Raw genomic sequence first — 17329 nt, 5'->3', positions numbered from 1 at the left:
AGATTAGCCCTGCCAGTATGGTCACACAGCCCTGACCTCACCACTATCCCCATTTCCCCGTAAGCTGCAGCATCACTCCTGCTAGGAGGCTATTGCTGCCATTCCACCTCACCAGGAAAACTGCTGGGTAAGCAGGGTTAGGATTGTAGCCTTAGTTTTCTTAGGGAGGTATGCTGGCATTTCTGTGTCTGCCCCCTTTTGACAACCCCAGATCGCTCCAGGTGAACCCAATGCAACCCGGGGCTGCCTCAATTCAAATCAGTCTAATTCAGCCGCTGCACAGCCCTGGTTTTTACCTTTTAGCAGATAAAAATCCCTGACACTTCATCGGTTGTGGCAGAACTCCCATCAGTAGCAGAAAAGGCTAGGAAGCAGCTGTTCAATAGAGCAGCTGCTCACCCTGGAGACTTCCCTCGTGGAGGTTATTAAGGGTTGCTGCTATCAGTTTGTTTTGCGTTGCATTGGTATTTTGTTCTTTTATGTAGCCACTGTAATCAGTTGCTGAATTTTTTTGATTCTGGTCATTGTGTAATATTAAGGTGACTGTCTTTGTAGAACCAACTAAAATGTCACAAAGTAATGAACAAGCTTTCAAGTCTTCCAGAAATTTCTTCAAGCTGGATGTTCAGGTTTTGTTTTTAAAAGGGAGGATTAGCAAGAAGAGATAATGATGTTTCAGGGCAAGATGAAAAAGCCTCCAAACTGCAGCAGGGGCCCTTTTCTGTCCACACATGCCCTCCCTATTTGTTGTTTTGCTTTTGTTTTACATCTAGCTTAAAGAAGCGTTATGAAGAACTCAAAAAATTGCTCACCAGTTTGTGGCATTTTAGTTGGATTTTCTCCCCCCCTAATAGAGCTGTAAAGCCACCTGCAATTTTTATTTGATGCATGTAGTTCCCAGAACTTATCAGCAGAGGGCACTGCTGGACAAGCAGAGCTCCATGCTGAAGATGGAAAAGTTGATGGTCCTTTTGTTTTTGTTTTTAATTGTTGAGGATTTTCAATAGAGAGCCTATCCATATTCAAGCAGACTGGGAAATGGCTTATACTGAGTCCATCTAGCTCAATTATTTTAAACTGTGATTAGCTGTGGCTCTCCAGTGCATCTTACAAAAGTCTTTCCCAGACCTGCTAGGAGATTCATGGCATTGAACCTGGGATCTTTTCAATGCTAAATGCATGCAAAATGTGTGCTCTGCCACTGAGCTATGGCCCTTCCCAAGCCCTATAGGATTTTAAAAGTTAGAACCAGCACATCATATCCAGAAACAACTGGTAGACACCCCCCTCCAAAAAAGTTTGAAAACTATTGTCACAAGTATACATAAGTTCTGCAGCACAATTCCAGACACACAGAAATAAGCTTTCAAAGGCAGCCCACACAATACAGGAGTAGGAGTTTTAGGTCACCATAACATGAATAAGGATGTGGGTAGCGCTGTGGGATAAACCACAGAGCCTAGGACAGAAGGTCGGTGGTTCGAATCCCCGCGACGGGGTGAGCTCCCATTGCTCGGTCCCTGCTCCTGCCAACCTAGCAGTTCGAAAGCACGTCAAAGTGCAAGTAGATCAATAGGTGCCGCTCGGGCGGGAAGGTAAACGGTGTTTCCGTGCGCTGCTCTGGTTTGCCAGAAGTGGCTTAGTCATGCTGGCCACATGACCTGGAAGCCTGTATGCCGGCTCCCTCAGCCAATAAAGCGAGATGAGCGCCGCAACCCCAGAGTCGGTCACGACTGGACCTAATGGTCAGGGGTTCCTTTACCTTTACCTAACATGAATAAAAGGGAGCAGAACAGGTGACCTGCGTAACCAATGGATTCCATATAAATATAAACAGTTGGTGCAGGCTTAGTCCCTCAGTCTGAGACACTGATCTAACAGGCTCCTGTGTCAAACCTAGAGCTGCGTGGATGCAGAACCTGGTCATCAGCTCACTGACCATTGTGGACTTCTGCTCATGACAGACTGGACCCTCAGATGCAACCTGTCCTGCAGCTTGGCCAAGTGTCTGGCAGAATTTAGGAAAACTGAATTATCCAAGCCAGCCTGGTACCCTCTAGATGTTTTTGGACTACAGTGTCCATCAGCCACAGCCAGCATGACCATGACCTTCTGTCTGGGTATGATGGGTGTTGTAGTCCCAAAAAACTGGAGGTTATCAAACTGGGAAAGGTGGCTCAGAACGTGTGTGACATGTTCTGTGAGTTGAATGTTCTCGGGCGCTTGGTTCTAGAAGATTTTATCAGGTCCAAAGTTGATCAAGTTTAGATGAAGGTCTACCAGGCTTGCGCGTTGAGCATGCTGCTTTGTGGAAGTGAGTCATGGGCAACTTACATGCGCCAGGAACGACGCCTCGACACCTTCCACAACCCTTGTTTTAAGTTAAGGGACCACTGGAACCTGCACCTAGAAGTAGAAAACGTACTGTTCTTATGTTTTTTAAAAAGCACCTGATTATAACTGGGACAAGTTCAGTCCATCAGGCAATACACAGGATCTTTGTTGCATCCTGGGAAATAATTTACCCCAGCCGCCCCACACACTGCATTCTGGGTATTCATCCCCTTCTATCGCCATTTGGCACCAGCAACAGCCTTTCTGAGGGATCTGTCTTTGTTCTACCTCTGCACTGTAAGTGTCACATCCTTAGGCTATCTGCCATCCCCAATGCTGCCAGCTAAATGTAGCTTTATTTTATCTTCAGTGCTGGAGACATTTGTGCAAGAACTAAACGGGAACAAGAAAAAGCCATCCTGCTGTCTTCAGGTTCATATACTGCTGCTCTCTCTGCTGCAGACATGATAAACAACCTCAGCAGGTTCATTATCTGACTTTTCAGATGCCAGCAGAAGAAATGAGAAAATAGTCACAGTATTCACAAAGTGAGGATCGGCTCAAGATAAAATTAAGCCTGGCTTTCACAGTGTGGCGCAGCATAATAACAAGCATGTTATCCGGGCAGATCCTGTCCATACAGATCAGCTCTTTGCCAGCCATTGGGGATAGGATGATATCATTTTGTTTTGGCCACATCAGTGATATTGTTTCTTTCAGTTCAGTTTATTAGGTTTTGTAGAAGCATTCTTTTTCAGAAGAAAAAGACTCAGTGTGTCTTCGCAGCAACTGAAATGTACAGACAAGGCAGTGTAGTGTGATGATTAGAGTGTTGGATTAGGACCTGGGAGACCAGGCTTCAAATGTTCTTCCTTCCCTGTAAACCCCTGTGATCATTCAACCAGCCACCTGAAAGGCTCTAACGAGTTGTAATGGAGTCAGTAGCTACAGAAGAGGGTATTCTAAATGAGCTTTACAGCTGTGGTTCGGAGAGGGAAGTGACAAAAGAGAGAAATTAAACTGACAATACGTAGCCTTGAAGGATCCCAGCACAATTTAGACGAGAAGGTTGAATGGAACTCAGCAATGTGCAGCACCTTTAGAATAAAGGGAACTGCAGGTTACATGTGGAAGCTTATCTCTCTCATGGAAGGAGAAGGCAGTGGGGAGGGCAGAAAGCAATCACCAGACTATTTAAGGTGGACTAATTAGCTCTTAACGCGCATTAGTTGGTTCTACGCACCAGCTCTAACACACCATCAGGGAAGGCTGGGTTTATAAAATGTCGGTGTTGGAGTTTTGCACTTTTCCAAAGCACAGTTCAGCTTTAAATTATAAATAGTGAAGTGTAAATAATGCATGTCAGCATTTTTAAAAAGAACACTCAGGTTTAATTTATCTTGAAGAAAGGCGAGTTCAGATATTCTAGGATTCTGTGTAGGGGCTTAACTTCTGTGGCAGCATCCACCATAGATCAAACGCCAGACGAACCTTAAAAATATATCGTGGAAGTGATGGTGATTATCATCATCACCACCACTGATTGTGAGTCATCAAATGAAAAGCAGAGATTGCAAATTCGAAACGGCTTCTTCCTGGTGGCTGCCTGCCACCGCCGCCACTGCAGTCATAACATCATTCTCAGCACCAGCCAATCATTCATAGCACCTGCTACAGGGAATTTCCATACTAATCTTAACCACTGGTGCTGAAACATTTTATGTCAAGTTCCAGAATGAGGCATTGGCCAAGTTCCTGTGTATCGATACCATTCAGATAAACTATAGTTTGTACTGCTAACAACATAGGAAGCTGCCTTGTGCAGAGTCAGACCACCAGTCCATCTTGCTCCTTATTGCCCACACTGACTGGCAGTGGTTTTCTAGTGTTTCAGGCACAACTCGTAGAGGACAGCCCTGTTGAATGGTCACTCACACTTCACAATGTGAAGGTTCATTATTGTTTCACAAGTTGTGTATGTCTTTAAGGGCCAGGGCCAGGACAAATAACAAGACCCAGTCTTACAGCTGTGAAACATAGCAGGTGCTGCCGAGTTGTGTTAATCAAGCTGTGCCAGCAATTGGGTATAGTATATAAGGAGCAGCACCTAGCTCTCCCATTACCCTGGGGGATGGGTTGGTGGTTGGGTCTGGTTTGTTGTTGATATATTTAGTGTATAAGGCGTTTTTGTTTGTTATTAAAACCTTGTTTAAGTTATTTTCGGTCCCTTTTTAATGCATGGTCTCCCCAGAAAGCACTCTGCAGCGCTACTAAACTGCAAATAGCCAACAGGCCCTACCTGAAGAGGCCAGTGATTGAATCTAGAACTTTATGAATGTAAAAGTATTGCACTGCAGGGCTGGCCCAGGACGTTTTGCTGCTTCAGGCAAAACAGAAAATGATGTCCCCTTTTTCACCGCAACTGCTTCCTCTGCATACATACACTTTACCTCCTCCTCCATGCCTGAACACTTTCTTGGTGGGCAGCCATGGAGGTGGTGGCCATGGGCACATGTGTGTGGAGGAGACAGCCAGGAATGGACGACAAAACAAGAAGGAGCAGTGGCAAAGGAGGCCGGTTCTGCTGTCTGAGGCGACTGCTTCACCTTGCCTCATGGACAGGCCGGCCCTGATTTGCTTTACCACTGATCCATCGCCCTTGAACAAGCTGAGGCCTAGTCCTTGCTGAGGTGGCAAATCTCTGTCTGGGCTGCACCACTTCAGACAGCAAATGCATTCTCTTGTAACTTAATGCTTCCCTGTATCAAATAAAATGAAAATGAAATTTTAAAATCTCCTGTCCAAGGCTAGGCTAGAGCCCTGATATCTAGTTTCCTACATGGAGGATATTGGTTGCATGGAGGACTAATAAATTATACAAGCACTCCTGAAGAGGTATAGCCAAATTTATACAGATTTACTACCTCAGTGAGAACTAGGCCTCAATTCTTCCTGTGAGGCTTCATCTCCAAGCTCTTTCACTGCCCTTAGGGCTCATTTCCCAGCTTCATCACCCATTATCTTGGCAGTCTTTTGATTAGTTCTATAGAACGGTGGTTGTTTCTAATTTCCCCTTCAGCGGGATAAGCATTTTCTTGATGTTCATTGTGTACCTTTTCATACTGAGGGTTTCTTTTCCTTTTAATTATTGCGATTCCTTGCCAAAAACCTAGCCATTACTCCTTAGGGTTGCTCTGGGCTGTTATTAATTATTACACTGAAGCCAAATACCTTTGGTTTAATGGTTGGTTGGAGTCTACTGTCTAGTTATGCACAAGTAAAGCCAAGCCAGAAGTTTCCTACTATCTGATCTCCCAGTCAAATGCCAAGTTAGAACACAGTGTCACTTGAATGCTTCCCCCCCCCCCACCTCGCCCCTTAGCTCTTCACCTTTGGTTGGAGAGAAGACATCCGTCCAGGAGAACCTCTTCACACCAGAAAATTCTGCTTTGATGCCATTTCGCACAGCAGCCCCGTCACACTTTACGACTGCCATGGTATGAAGGGCAACCAGCACTGGAGCTACAGGAAGGTCAGTATTGCTTTGCAGTGTTTCAAAGTCTTTCAGCTACTGGGTTTTGGGCAGGGGCGGCCAGCTGTGAGGGGTGATGCCGTGAACCTGGCCTCCTGGTACCGCTGATGCTGATGCTGCTTACAGGCCAGTGTGTGGTTAGCAGTGGTGGGCGTACATTTTGGGGGGCCATGAAGCCTTTTTGCAACCAGCAATGACATCTGGGTAACCAGTTACCTTCTTCAGTGGGGTTGTTTATAGCAATCTTTACAACATCTGTACTACAGACTTTAAAACATTGGGATTGTTGAAACACTTAAAATAAAACAAAAAAAAAATCAATTTGAGATGTGTGACTCAAATTGTGTCTACTAGATCCATTAAAAAAAGCAATGCGGACTCCCTGGAATTGGGGCCCCCGAAGCCTAAGCTTCGTTAGTTTCATAGTAGATCAAACCCTGGTGGTTAGGGCAGCAGTGGCACAAGCGAAGTGGTCAGGTTCCAGTAGTTCACCCGCACTTCTCTGCCCTCAGCACCACCCTGCCCTCACCACCGTTCGCTCTGTGTCCCACTGCTGTGATACTGGTACCCGGAAGTCAGAGTTACAAATACTCCCCCCATCCTTGCTGGCTGCTCCTAGTTTTGGGTAACAGAGACTGCAGTGTTTGTTCCATCAGAATAATTCATTTTACACACTGCCTTGGTTCAGTTAAAAACAAAAAACACTTGAAATGTGAAATAGCACTGTTTCTTGAAGGTCTGCCATTATATAGGTCAAAGTTAACATTAATATGGATTTCACCCAGCACAAAATGAAGAGCACATCCCCTGAAAGATGCTTTGCCATTTTGGCACTTCAAGACATGTGAGTCATTTTAACAAAGGCAGCCCTGAAAATGTTTTTATTCCATGTGACAGGCACAAGAAAAGCTCCTAATGAATTAAATACAATATAATCTTTCTTTACTTTAAAGATTGCAATTGGCAGATGTACAAAATGCTGGAAAGAGCAGCCCTGTATATCTAATGAAACAAAATGGTTTACAATTCAAGGGTCATCGGTCTAGGATGCCGACTGCATTTCAAACCATTTTAAATAGCACTAAAAGCAGGTTGGCTGTGACAGAAATCGTGCATGACTTTTTCTTCTTCACATTTTACTAGTTACCATAACAATGCTTTGGAGTGACATGATTGATTGCTTTTGAAATGGGTACCAAGGAAGTGACCTTGTTTAACCTTCTCAGTGCAGGCCTTGGTGGAACTGCATGAGATGGCTGTAATTCTGGTGCTCTGTTTCACCTATACATCACCATCCCACAGCACAACTTCCTTGGCATTCACTATCTTCAAATTACTAAAACTGCAATCGTATGCACACCATTGGACACAGTGGGGCTTGCACTGCATGGATATGACACACTCCTTCATACACAGTGCCTTCACGTAAATGCTTCTTAAGGGGCTTAACACATATTCTGCCCCCAACCCCGTACATTGGCGTTTCCTCCTCCTATGCCCCCTGACATGTGCACACAAGCTCAGACATTCATGGCCCACTGAACCATTACAGAGCATGGAAGGTCTGTGTCACCTTCCTTATCCCTCCCACCCTGCCTAGCCCTCCTTATTGTCATACAGGGACAGAGCCCTGGATGTGGATATATGATGACATGGTATCACTGAGCACGGGTGCTTCTTTTTTTGCCTTGGAACAGGACAGCCCTTTATTGAGCTGTACAGGAATACTTTGTACATGGGTGCTGTTTCTTCAATGAGGCTGGATCATACCCAAAGCTGTACAGAGACAAAAGCTATTTTGGCCATTATCACCCTAATATTTTCTAGTTTACCAAAGCATTCATGAATTTGGAAATAGATTAAAGGCAGACCTACGCTACACACTTCAGGCTTGTTGAGTCATTATCTCCTTCTAGGGAACCATGAGAACCATAGATAATGTGTGCTGTGGGTGGGTGGCAGCAAGGAAATTTGAGCCAAAATAATCAGCACTTCACAAGACTAAGGCAGTTAAAGTGGTTGTAAGACTATATTATATGCTAGATGAAGGGATAGGATAACCAATGAGGAAGTTTAGTCAGCAGGAGAGCAGGCAGAGAGGTTTAGAATCAGTGTAGAGATGGGGAATTCCCAGAGGAGGGAAACAACAGATGGCGACTCTGCCAGGGTTTATATTGTCTGAAACTGTGGGAGGGAATATCTTGAGGGGTTTTTTGTCTGCAAATGTGTATCCATGAAAACTTTTGTGTGGGTTACGTGGAGGGGACTCTATTGCCGTTCAACCCATGACTTTGGTTGATCAATTTTGTTTAGTATTTACACTTTAGCCAGAGAAGGATCCGACTTTGTAGGGTGAATTGAATTCTCATTCCTAGTAGAGGTGCCATTTGAAAGGCGTGTGCTGGATCTTCAAATTATACGAGTTGGCACAACGCCCTCAAAGTCAGAGGAGAAAGCTCCATTTATGTCAGATAAGGATCTGACTTTGTACAACTCCAGCCTCTTGCTCAAACACCAAAGTCAATTTATTTCCTGGATTGCCCAAGCTGCTGAAAAGAAGCTTGATGTCTTGAAACACTTCATTGGTGCCTAATGTACCAGGGGTGTGTGGGTATGAGGCAGCACAGAGCAGGCACAATTCTTGCATTGTCCTCTGTTCCTGGCCCATCGTATTTTTAATCTGGACCTCGGTGGATGATCACAGTGAAATAACAGCCCTTTAAACAACCATGTGACATATGCCATTGGCCAATGGATAAAACACTGTCCTGTCTGCTGATTTATTTTTACTACTTGTGGGAATGAGGCAGTACATGGGAGTTTCTTGTTCCAAGGCAAAATCTATATTTCTGAGTGAGAAATTCTTCAAAAAGCATTTTTATAAAGGAAGTGCTGGCCAAGCTGGAGCTATATAACACTGATCTGGTAGCCATCAGTCCTCTCAAACAATATAGTGAGGCAAACACTTATGGTTGGCTATAAATTGCTCAGACAAGGAGCCACAACCATTGTAAAAATAATGCCTAAATCAATTAAGTTTATCTTTGGTCTAAGATGTATCTGCTTTCTGTTCACCTCAGTCCTTTTTTAAAAAAACAACTTTTACATAATATAAGTTAATTAATGATAATGTGTCATATTTATACAGAACTTTCTTAGCATCCATAAAATTCTCAGCAAACAACCCTTTCAGGTAGGTCATTATTTTCTGCATGCTACAGATGAACCTGAGAGTTAATTGCTACTTGAAACCAATATTGTGGCCTTGAGTATGTGCTTGGGCTGAGAGATGAGCTGGGAATGTTTACTACATAGACAATGTGCAGCTACTTATGGACACACAAAAGCCAGCTGATCCACATGCAGAAGAAGCAAAAGGTGCTGTGGAATGCTGTCCTGCAGGTGTAAGTTTAGAGATGGAGATTCTGTGCCTAAGAAAAGATGCTGATCACTATACGTGAAAGACAGATTGCTTATGAGCAGCATTTTCCCTTATGAATGCTTAGTCATATGTGTAGATTCTATTTATTTATTTATTTATTCATTCATTTCATTTTTATCATCCCCATTCTCCAAAGGTCTAGTCACTACATCATGGGACTCTTTCTACAACCAGGAGTTCTGATTCTTCAGACTTCCCCACTTCACATTATACACAGCATAGCCTCTACCTACGTAGCCATACACCCAGGAGCTCAGGAGTTCCAACAATGCATGCAGTGCTGATTCCACAACCGACACATTTGAATCTCAATTAAATAACATGGTATTCAAAATGTATTTCGATAAATTTGTAAGAGTCTAGGAATGTATTCTGCTAAAGGTCCTGAAATCGCTGTATTGAACCTGAAATGTACCATAAAAATTAGACACTCTTATTACATTCAGTTCTCAAAGAGGAACCTACTGTAATATTGGGGAAAGTATGTGAGTCACAGAGTTGAACACACTCCGTAAGAATGGGAAACTAAGGCTTACACTGCTTGGGACACCAACACCCTTAGTTCAGAGAGTGGTGTCAGCTTTTCAACATCATGATGCATCGCCAGCGAAAAATTGCGATATGGCGATATACTGCGATGTTGAAATGGAGGGAGGAACAAGCTGCGTTGTCCAGGAGCTGAGGCCAATGCAGCCTGTTGCTCCCACCAGGTGAAGGCAGCCAGGCGGTAGCCAAGCGGACAGAGCCTGTCAGGCTCCATTTGCAAGGCTGCCTCCTCCCCAATGCCAGCATCAGGTAACCTCTGCACTGCTCCACAAGGCGCTGGGTGCAAGCCACCCCATTGATGCCTTGCAGAATGGGACTGCCTGATGCTGCTGGCAAGCGCTTGGCCTGGCATCAGGCAACCTCTGCACTGCCTGTCTGCCTTCGCCTGGGAGGGTGGGCTCCATCTTTCCTCCTGGGGTGAATGACTACCCTGGGGGGAAAGTTGTAGCCCTCCCTCCCTGGCGATGGCAGTACCCTCCCTGGAGAAAGAGGTAGCCCCACCTCACCCCCAGTGCCAAGGCAGCAATGCGTGAGGCAAGCGCTGCATGTCTGACGTAACCTGCCCACCCCCTGTGCCAAGGCAGCTGCCTTTTTCTTCTGTTGGCTACCATCACCTGGCTGCCTTCACCTGGGAATGTCTTTCCTCCCATAATTCAGCCCAGGAGGAAAGACAGAGCCCACTCTCCCTGGCAAAGGCAGCCAGGCAGTGCTACGTCCGCACCCCTCAGCGGACAGGTCTAAGGAAGCCCCCACCCCATCTCCAGCTTGCGTAACCCGGAGGCAAAGTGAGGGGTCCATTAGAGAAGAATCAGGGCTCCCTCAGCAGTGGAGCTGGAACACTTTAATGGAGCCCACACCCCACCGCTGGCTCGTCAGGGGTCCTTGGCTGAGGCAAGAGCAGGCTCGCATTCCTCAGCCAAGCAGTTTAAAGAAGCGGAGGGGGAACATGCTGCCTTGTTTCTTCCTCTGCGTGGGTATGAGGGCAGAGTGGGATGGCAGTTTCACTCAGCGGGATATCGCTGGTGAAACCGCCACCACTCCTGAGCCTCTCTGCCTCCACTGCAGATTGTCTCTCCCTCGGCACCTGCTGGGCGCTGGTAGTAGAGAGACTCAGGAGTGGCAACGGTTTCACCCACAATATACATACCACCCAGTGAAGCCGCCATCGCCGTCTGCCCCTCATACCAGTCCTGGGCGATATAGCGATATATCGCCCAGGCCTAGTGGTGACAAGGGAAAAGGGCTTTTCAGTAGTGGCGCCCCAGAGAGATTCTCCTGGCACAAACTATGGCATCACACATCAAGCAAAACCTTTTCTATATATAGCATGACATTTAACTGCTGCTTTTTAGGCTGGAGTCAGTTTTAAAGATTAACTATGTAGTGATCATGTCAGTGGAGGTTTAGGAGAACTGTAGTATGTTTAACTGATGTGTTCACTGGTACAGAATATTTTACATTTTGCACTTTATGAGTTTCGCATTGCAATGTGACTCATCTAAGGTGATTAATAAAGCTAATAAATTAATCATTATCATTATCATGACTGTTCCAAATCACTGGATTTATTCATTAATCACATATTTGGATTTTTTAAATACAAACTAAATTTAGATCCTACCTGATGTCTTTGGAAGAGTTTGCAGTTCAAATGTCATTCTTTTCAGACATGATCTGTTTACAGCCTTCTAGTTAATGGCACCAGTCATCCCACACAGCAGGCTGTGTGCACATGAAGATCTTCATACAGATGCTCATCAAAAATGAACAATGTTCTCAGTCTTGCCAATCCTAATAGCCCATTGAGAGAGAGGCAGAAGCTATGTTAAATTCAGTCCTTGCACTACCCCCAAACACATCCTCAGTGCCCTCAAATCTTACCACACAAAATATATTTTAGGATTATGTGCAGAACCAGTGAAGCAAGGATCACTGAACATGCAGCCTTGGATTTTTATCTCACAACTGGGGCCTATGCCAAGAGACTGAGACATATGTCTTTAATATGATTTTCCATAGGATGGCCCAGGACATATTCCTTCCACATGATTTCGTATCTAATGTAGTTCTGCTTTGAATGCAGCAACAAGTTGTGGGAGAGACGTTAGAGTTGGAATTCAGGCATTCATTCGTTTATCGGGGCTATTGGACTTTATGCTACTCCTGAGAGAGCTGCAGAGGCGACATCTACTAGTAATTCAGACCTGGCACAAAAGACTCTTAAACTGCAATCCCATCAAGCATTGCAACCACATGTCCTCCATCTTTATCCCCATTAAATCAAGCTCTTTGGTAACAAATGGAGAAGGAAGCATAGCAGCCGGGCCTGGTGGATCGCACCTTGACTTTGCTACTGAAAAGCTCACAGTGTGAATATCAGTTCTAATGGTGTGTTTTATCATGTGGACATTTGGTCTTATTGGGCCTATGCTGAGACTACCAACTCATTTCACAGAAATGACTGCAGCTGTCAGACGATAATGACTCTCATTGACTACTGACCTTGGCCATAGTTAAAGCAATGACCTAGAAGCAAGGAAAGGAACCTTGTCTCATTACCAATTACCTGAACTGCCCAGGCCTGCCTGCAAGTCCATTATCTTATGGAAAGGGTGTCACTCTGAAATAATATGCCTTCACTGCAAAAAGAAAGGGGAGAAAGAGTTTTTGCCCTTCCCAGAAGTAACTGAAACTTACCAAGAGGAAATGTTGGCAGTCTCTTCTTGGTTTTCATTCCCCAAGTGCATTGGCTGCATTGTGCTGCTCATCTTAATGGACCTGGTTCTGTTTCTGATAAAGTCAGCCGAACTTCTGCTAATAAGTGGAGACAGATTGTCAAAAGCAAGCATCTTGTAACGGCCCAGATTTATTTTAAAATAATTTCCTGAAAAAAGCACTCACTAGTATAAAACACACACACATAGCTTCCTTTTTGGTTCAGATTATTTCTTAATGACTGAGAATGGCTATTTCAAAAGTCTGTTGGTGATACTAGTTTAAACACATGGAATTTTTTTAAAAAAAGAAAAGAACGTAAGAAGACCCTCCTGGATGCCTAGTCCAGCATCTTGCTCCCACAGTGACTAACCAAATGCCCATGGGAAGCCTAAAATGTTGTCATAGATCAGGCAGAGGCAAACTCGGGCCTCCAGATGTTTTGGGACTACAACTCCCATCATCCCTAGCTAACAGGTCAGGGATGATGGGAGTTGTAGTCCCAAAACATCTGGAGGCCCGAGTTTGCCTCTGCCTCTCATAGATCCTCACCTCCAAGGTGTTCCTTGTCAAGATGCCAGCCAGCCATTCCCTCCAAGCAAAGCATTCCCAAATTAGTAAGTGGAAACAAGTGAGTGGGCTTAACAAAAGCTTTTCAACCTTGTGCATAGTCCAGGATGGGTTGAGGGCCACAGGCAGTAAATCAGGAACCAGTAAATGGGAATCAGGCAACAAAGTCATCTAATTCAGAGGTCAAGCCAGAAGATAGGGCTGATAGTACAAGCTCAGCATCAGAACTTAACAGCAATACCAGAAACACAACACATGCCAGAGCTCAAAGCACCACTGAGAGGGGAAGTCCTCTCATACTTCTTCCTGCTCAGAAGGAGCCAAGGCTAGCCTGGGATGAATCCATTCTAAAGACTATTCTCTGAGAAGCTGTAGAGACACATCTTGCCACATAGGACAGTGGTCCTCAGTTCCTGTCACAGTTACAATGGCTGCCGACTGGGCTCACCAGAATACTGGGTAAGGGCAGTGATGCCAATAGCAACAGGCCCTTGAGGATGCCACCTACTGACATGAGTCTGAGGAACCATTTTTTTTAATGTCTGTTTTAGAGAAAACAAGAGAATGAGTTGGAAATGAGGGTATCGCACCTTCTGTGACTACAGTAGTGGCTGAAGCGTGTAGCATTCAAAAAGTGAACACAGACCACTGACTACCAAAATGTATGGGGATAAGCCCTACTAGAAAAGTTAACCAACCAACTAAATAAGCATGGGACAATCTAACCCCAGTGTGATTCCCCTTTATCACCATACAAAGCACAACACGACAGTGACCTACCCCCACCAACAACATACAAATCAACACGACTAACCTGACCCAACAACCCAACCCCCACACCACAATGTAACCACCTGAACACAATCAACCAAGCTTTGGACCCCTAACATCTCACAATGTCTACACACACACACACAAAGAGAGAGAGAGAGAGAGAGAGAGAGAGAGAGAGAGAGACTATCAACATGATGCTGACACAAACCCCTAAATTAACACTATGCAACAGAATGAAAGAACAACACACCCCATCTTCCTCCCTCTCTCCCCCCAATTCTTTGCTTATTCATCTGTTTTGTGATACAATAAAATATTTTTAAAACTAATTTTTTTAAAAAACCAAATTGTATGCGCAATTGATTCTGAACTTGAGAAATGGTGATTAGAACAATGCCAACATAAGGACATGAGATCTTGCTGGATCAGGCCAGCCTCCTGTTCTCATAGTGGCAAACCAGATACATATAGGAAACCTGAAAAAAGGAACTTCATAAGAAAAATAAGGAAATTCTCAGAATACACTGGGAAGAAAAGTTTTTAAATGCACAAGCAATTCTTAATAAATAGGGCATGGTTTACTGGACAGGATTCAGGATAACACCCCAACGGATCAGGGTTCCTGTCCCCAGTGGACCCTTGACTCACATCCTCTTCTTTGTTTATTTGCCGTCATCCTCGTGCTTTCCAAACTAGTTTAGAAATCAAATAAATGATGCATAATGGGCAAATCTAAACCTTGTTTAGGACATGTAGAGTCAGTTGCACGATTTCTGTGAAATTAACTGGGTGTTCTGTAAAGAATGCAACACTGCTTAATTTCCTCAGCAGAAAAACAGTGGGGTTGAGCATCTTATGTAAGACAACATGGAAAAGACTGCTCTTTAGTAATTTATTGCAGAACAGCAAAGTCAATCCCCAGTCCACAGCAACAGGTCTTTGATGACCAATGCAACAAATATTGGAGCTGGTGGATCACTGGGTCAAAAGAACCACCACAGATCAAACATCACAAACAAAATGTTCATACCTGCTTCTTTTTGTAGCAGGGATTTTGATTTCATTGCCTGCTGCTTCACCTTTCCCCCCCTTGCTGGTAGTCAGAGTTGCTCCGGTTTGGGCGCTTGAACAGAAGCCCCTTTGCTACCCTCTGCCAAATTAGGGTCACTGCTTTTGCTGGGCCTTGGGTGGTGGAGATGCAGTCCTTTTGAGCTCTCTTCCCATTGGGGCTGCTTCATAGCACAGGAGAAAAGAAATTAGTTCCCTTTGTGTTGCACTGCAATAGTGAAGCTATGGCTGAGAGCCCCAACAAGAGGCTTTGGAATGAAGCTACTTGCCCTAATAGCCTGGGCTACTTTGCAGTGACACTAGCCTACAGACACAACTTCTGCCAAGATTGCATCTCTAGATGCTGGAAGAATAATCTAAATGAGGCAAAATGAGGAGGTGGAAGTGGAAAATAGCAGCTATCAAACCAACAGTGCATCTGAAAACCCCCCATTGCACTAAGTCAGACGAATGGTCCATCTAGCTGAGCATTTTCTACACTGATTGTCTGCATCTCTCTGTGATTTCAGACCATCCTAGCCCTTCCTGGAGATGCGAAGGATTGAACATGGGGCCTTTTGTATGGAAATCAGGTGCTCTACCACTGCACTACTTCCCTTCCACGGTGGTGTTGGTGAATGATTCAGACAACCAATTGCCACAGAAGTGGTGCAGGAGTAAAGCTCAGTGATCAAGCATGTTGGCACAGAGTTGCAGTTGTGGGAAATGAGGGAGCAGATCCTCTGCAAGTCATCCAGGCTTGTCTTTAATATCAGTGCCTTCATTCATAAATGTTAAATATTTTACTCTAGACAGCCACCTACATACAATACGCTGGAAATAGTCTGGAAGCATTCTACACCATTGCTCTGTTTTATTCTGGGCAGAAGAGCTGTCCAAATCTTAAAGAAGCTTGGCTTGACTTTTATAAAACCTCTGTTCCCCAAAACATGGCCATTTTTAATCAGCTGGCATTTGCTTCTTAATGCGTTTTTGTTCTCATCCCCACAGGACAAAACTTTGTTCCATCCGGTGAGCAGCAGCTGCATTGATTGCAATCCGGCAGAGAAGAAGATTTTCATGAACAGATGTGATCCTTTATCTGAAACTCAACAGTGGATTTTTGAGCATATTAATATGACTGTTTTAGAGAAATTTAACAGCAAAAAAACCAGCTCTTAGGGAGAAAAAACAGACTGTTCTGTACAGATTGCAAACAAGATTTTGGCCAGCATCTGGGTCAAAGGAGTCAGAAATTAAGTTTCCTAGTGCCAGGAAATCTGTTCTGAAGATTAAGTAAATGCCAGGGCAGAAGCCAACGAGCTGTCATTGCGGGTGGACAATATCTGAAGAACTTGGCTGAGAACCTCACCAGCTGCTGCTGGAGGCCTCCTGGCTGACAATTTCCCTTGCTGGTCAAGGGAAAACTTTATTTTAAAAAAATGTTTCCAAACACTCCATGTTAATAAAGTTAAACAGAGTTTTAGAGTTTCTCAGGTCAAACCCTACTATAGTGAGTAGCTTTGAATAGTTGCTGTTACTTATGGGGGATACTATGGAGTGCATGAGTGCTATGTGGGAATCTTGAGGTGCCACCAGTAGAGAACTAGAAACATCAATGGATACTGTCAGTGTCTCAGAACTGTAAAACAAGATGGATGTTCTAGCGCCATTCCTTTCCCTTGGTGGAAGTCAGGTTTAAGAGGGTTATTTAAATAAGGTGTTATAACAGATAATGTTAAGAACCTCCCTAGTACATTCCTTTCACTGTTGAAATGGGAATGGCTGAAAAGCAATGTAAGAGTAATTTTAGAGTTGCATTTTGAATGAAGCATGAAAATGACTGTAAGGTGTCAAATGACCATTTCTCTTCTGCAGTTGAAGAAAGAATAATTTCCATCACAGCAATTAAATAAAATTTCCATCCATTTTACATGGTGTTGCTGAACAATCATCTGCAATCATTCATACTTATCAAGTCACCATTGATGGGATGAGCCAAAAGTGACCACATCCTCCTTCATCTTTAAAAAGTAGATATGTTATTTATAATAGCAACACAATGTAAGGTTTTCAGAAAGGATTTCTGCTTGGAACACTGCATTTCTTTCCTGGCACTTTTTATTAAAAGATGCATAAGTGGATTTAGATCAATACAATCACCAAGAGATGAAGCATAATGAGTCTGACAAGGCAAGTTTGTGGCCAAATACACTCCCTGGAGCTAAACGTTGTCGGATTCTACCAGTACTAACTCAGTGCTGCAGGAATGGCTATAGAAGGCTATAGGCAGCTGTGGAGTTTCTATTAAAGTAGTTGGGCATTATGTAGAACAGCAGCTGAAACTGTAGGCAACTGCCAACTGTTTC

General features: G+C 44.2%; 1 protein-coding gene and 1 long non-coding RNA gene across 9 annotated transcripts in view; one reads left to right on the top strand and one right to left on the bottom strand.

Annotated features, from left to right (window-relative positions):
- The window catches only part of GALNTL6 (polypeptide N-acetylgalactosaminyltransferase like 6), a 456612-nt gene extending 439719 nt beyond the window's left edge, over window positions 1–16893 (top strand). For all 4 annotated transcript variants that reach the window (XM_083755724.1, XM_083755726.1, XM_083755727.1 and 1 more), the window contains exons 12-13: window positions 5717–5866; window positions 15972–16893. In XM_083755724.1, coding sequence (XP_083611850.1) covers window positions 5717–5866; window positions 15972–16142 — 321 coding nt within the window. In that variant the 3' untranslated portion in view covers window positions 16143–16893. The remainder of the gene's footprint in view (window positions 1–5716; window positions 5867–15971) is intronic.
- The window catches only part of LOC310852536, an 84198-nt gene that overhangs the window by 23569 nt on the left and 43300 nt on the right, over window positions 1–17329 (bottom strand). The window contains exons 1-4 of one of the 5 annotated variants that reach the window (XR_014568229.1): window positions 14944–15959; window positions 12552–12665; window positions 11476–11645; window positions 3681–3825 (exon numbers count right to left, since the gene is read on the bottom strand). This is a non-coding gene — a long non-coding RNA (uncharacterized lncRNA). Of the gene's footprint in view, window positions 1–3677; window positions 3826–11475; window positions 11646–12551; window positions 12902–14943; window positions 15960–17329 lie in introns of those variants that run through there. The other 4 variants (XR_014568228.1, XR_014568226.1, XR_014568227.1 and 1 more) reach the window with 4 other exon arrangements.

Source organism: Podarcis gaigeae (assembly GCF_964106915.1).
Source record: "Podarcis gaigeae genome assembly, chromosome: 9".
NCBI lineage: Eukaryota > Metazoa > Chordata > Lepidosauria > Squamata > Lacertidae > Podarcis > Podarcis gaigeae.
The sequence above is the reverse complement of the archived record's forward strand: the minus strand, read 5'-3'. Positions and strand labels throughout refer to the sequence as shown.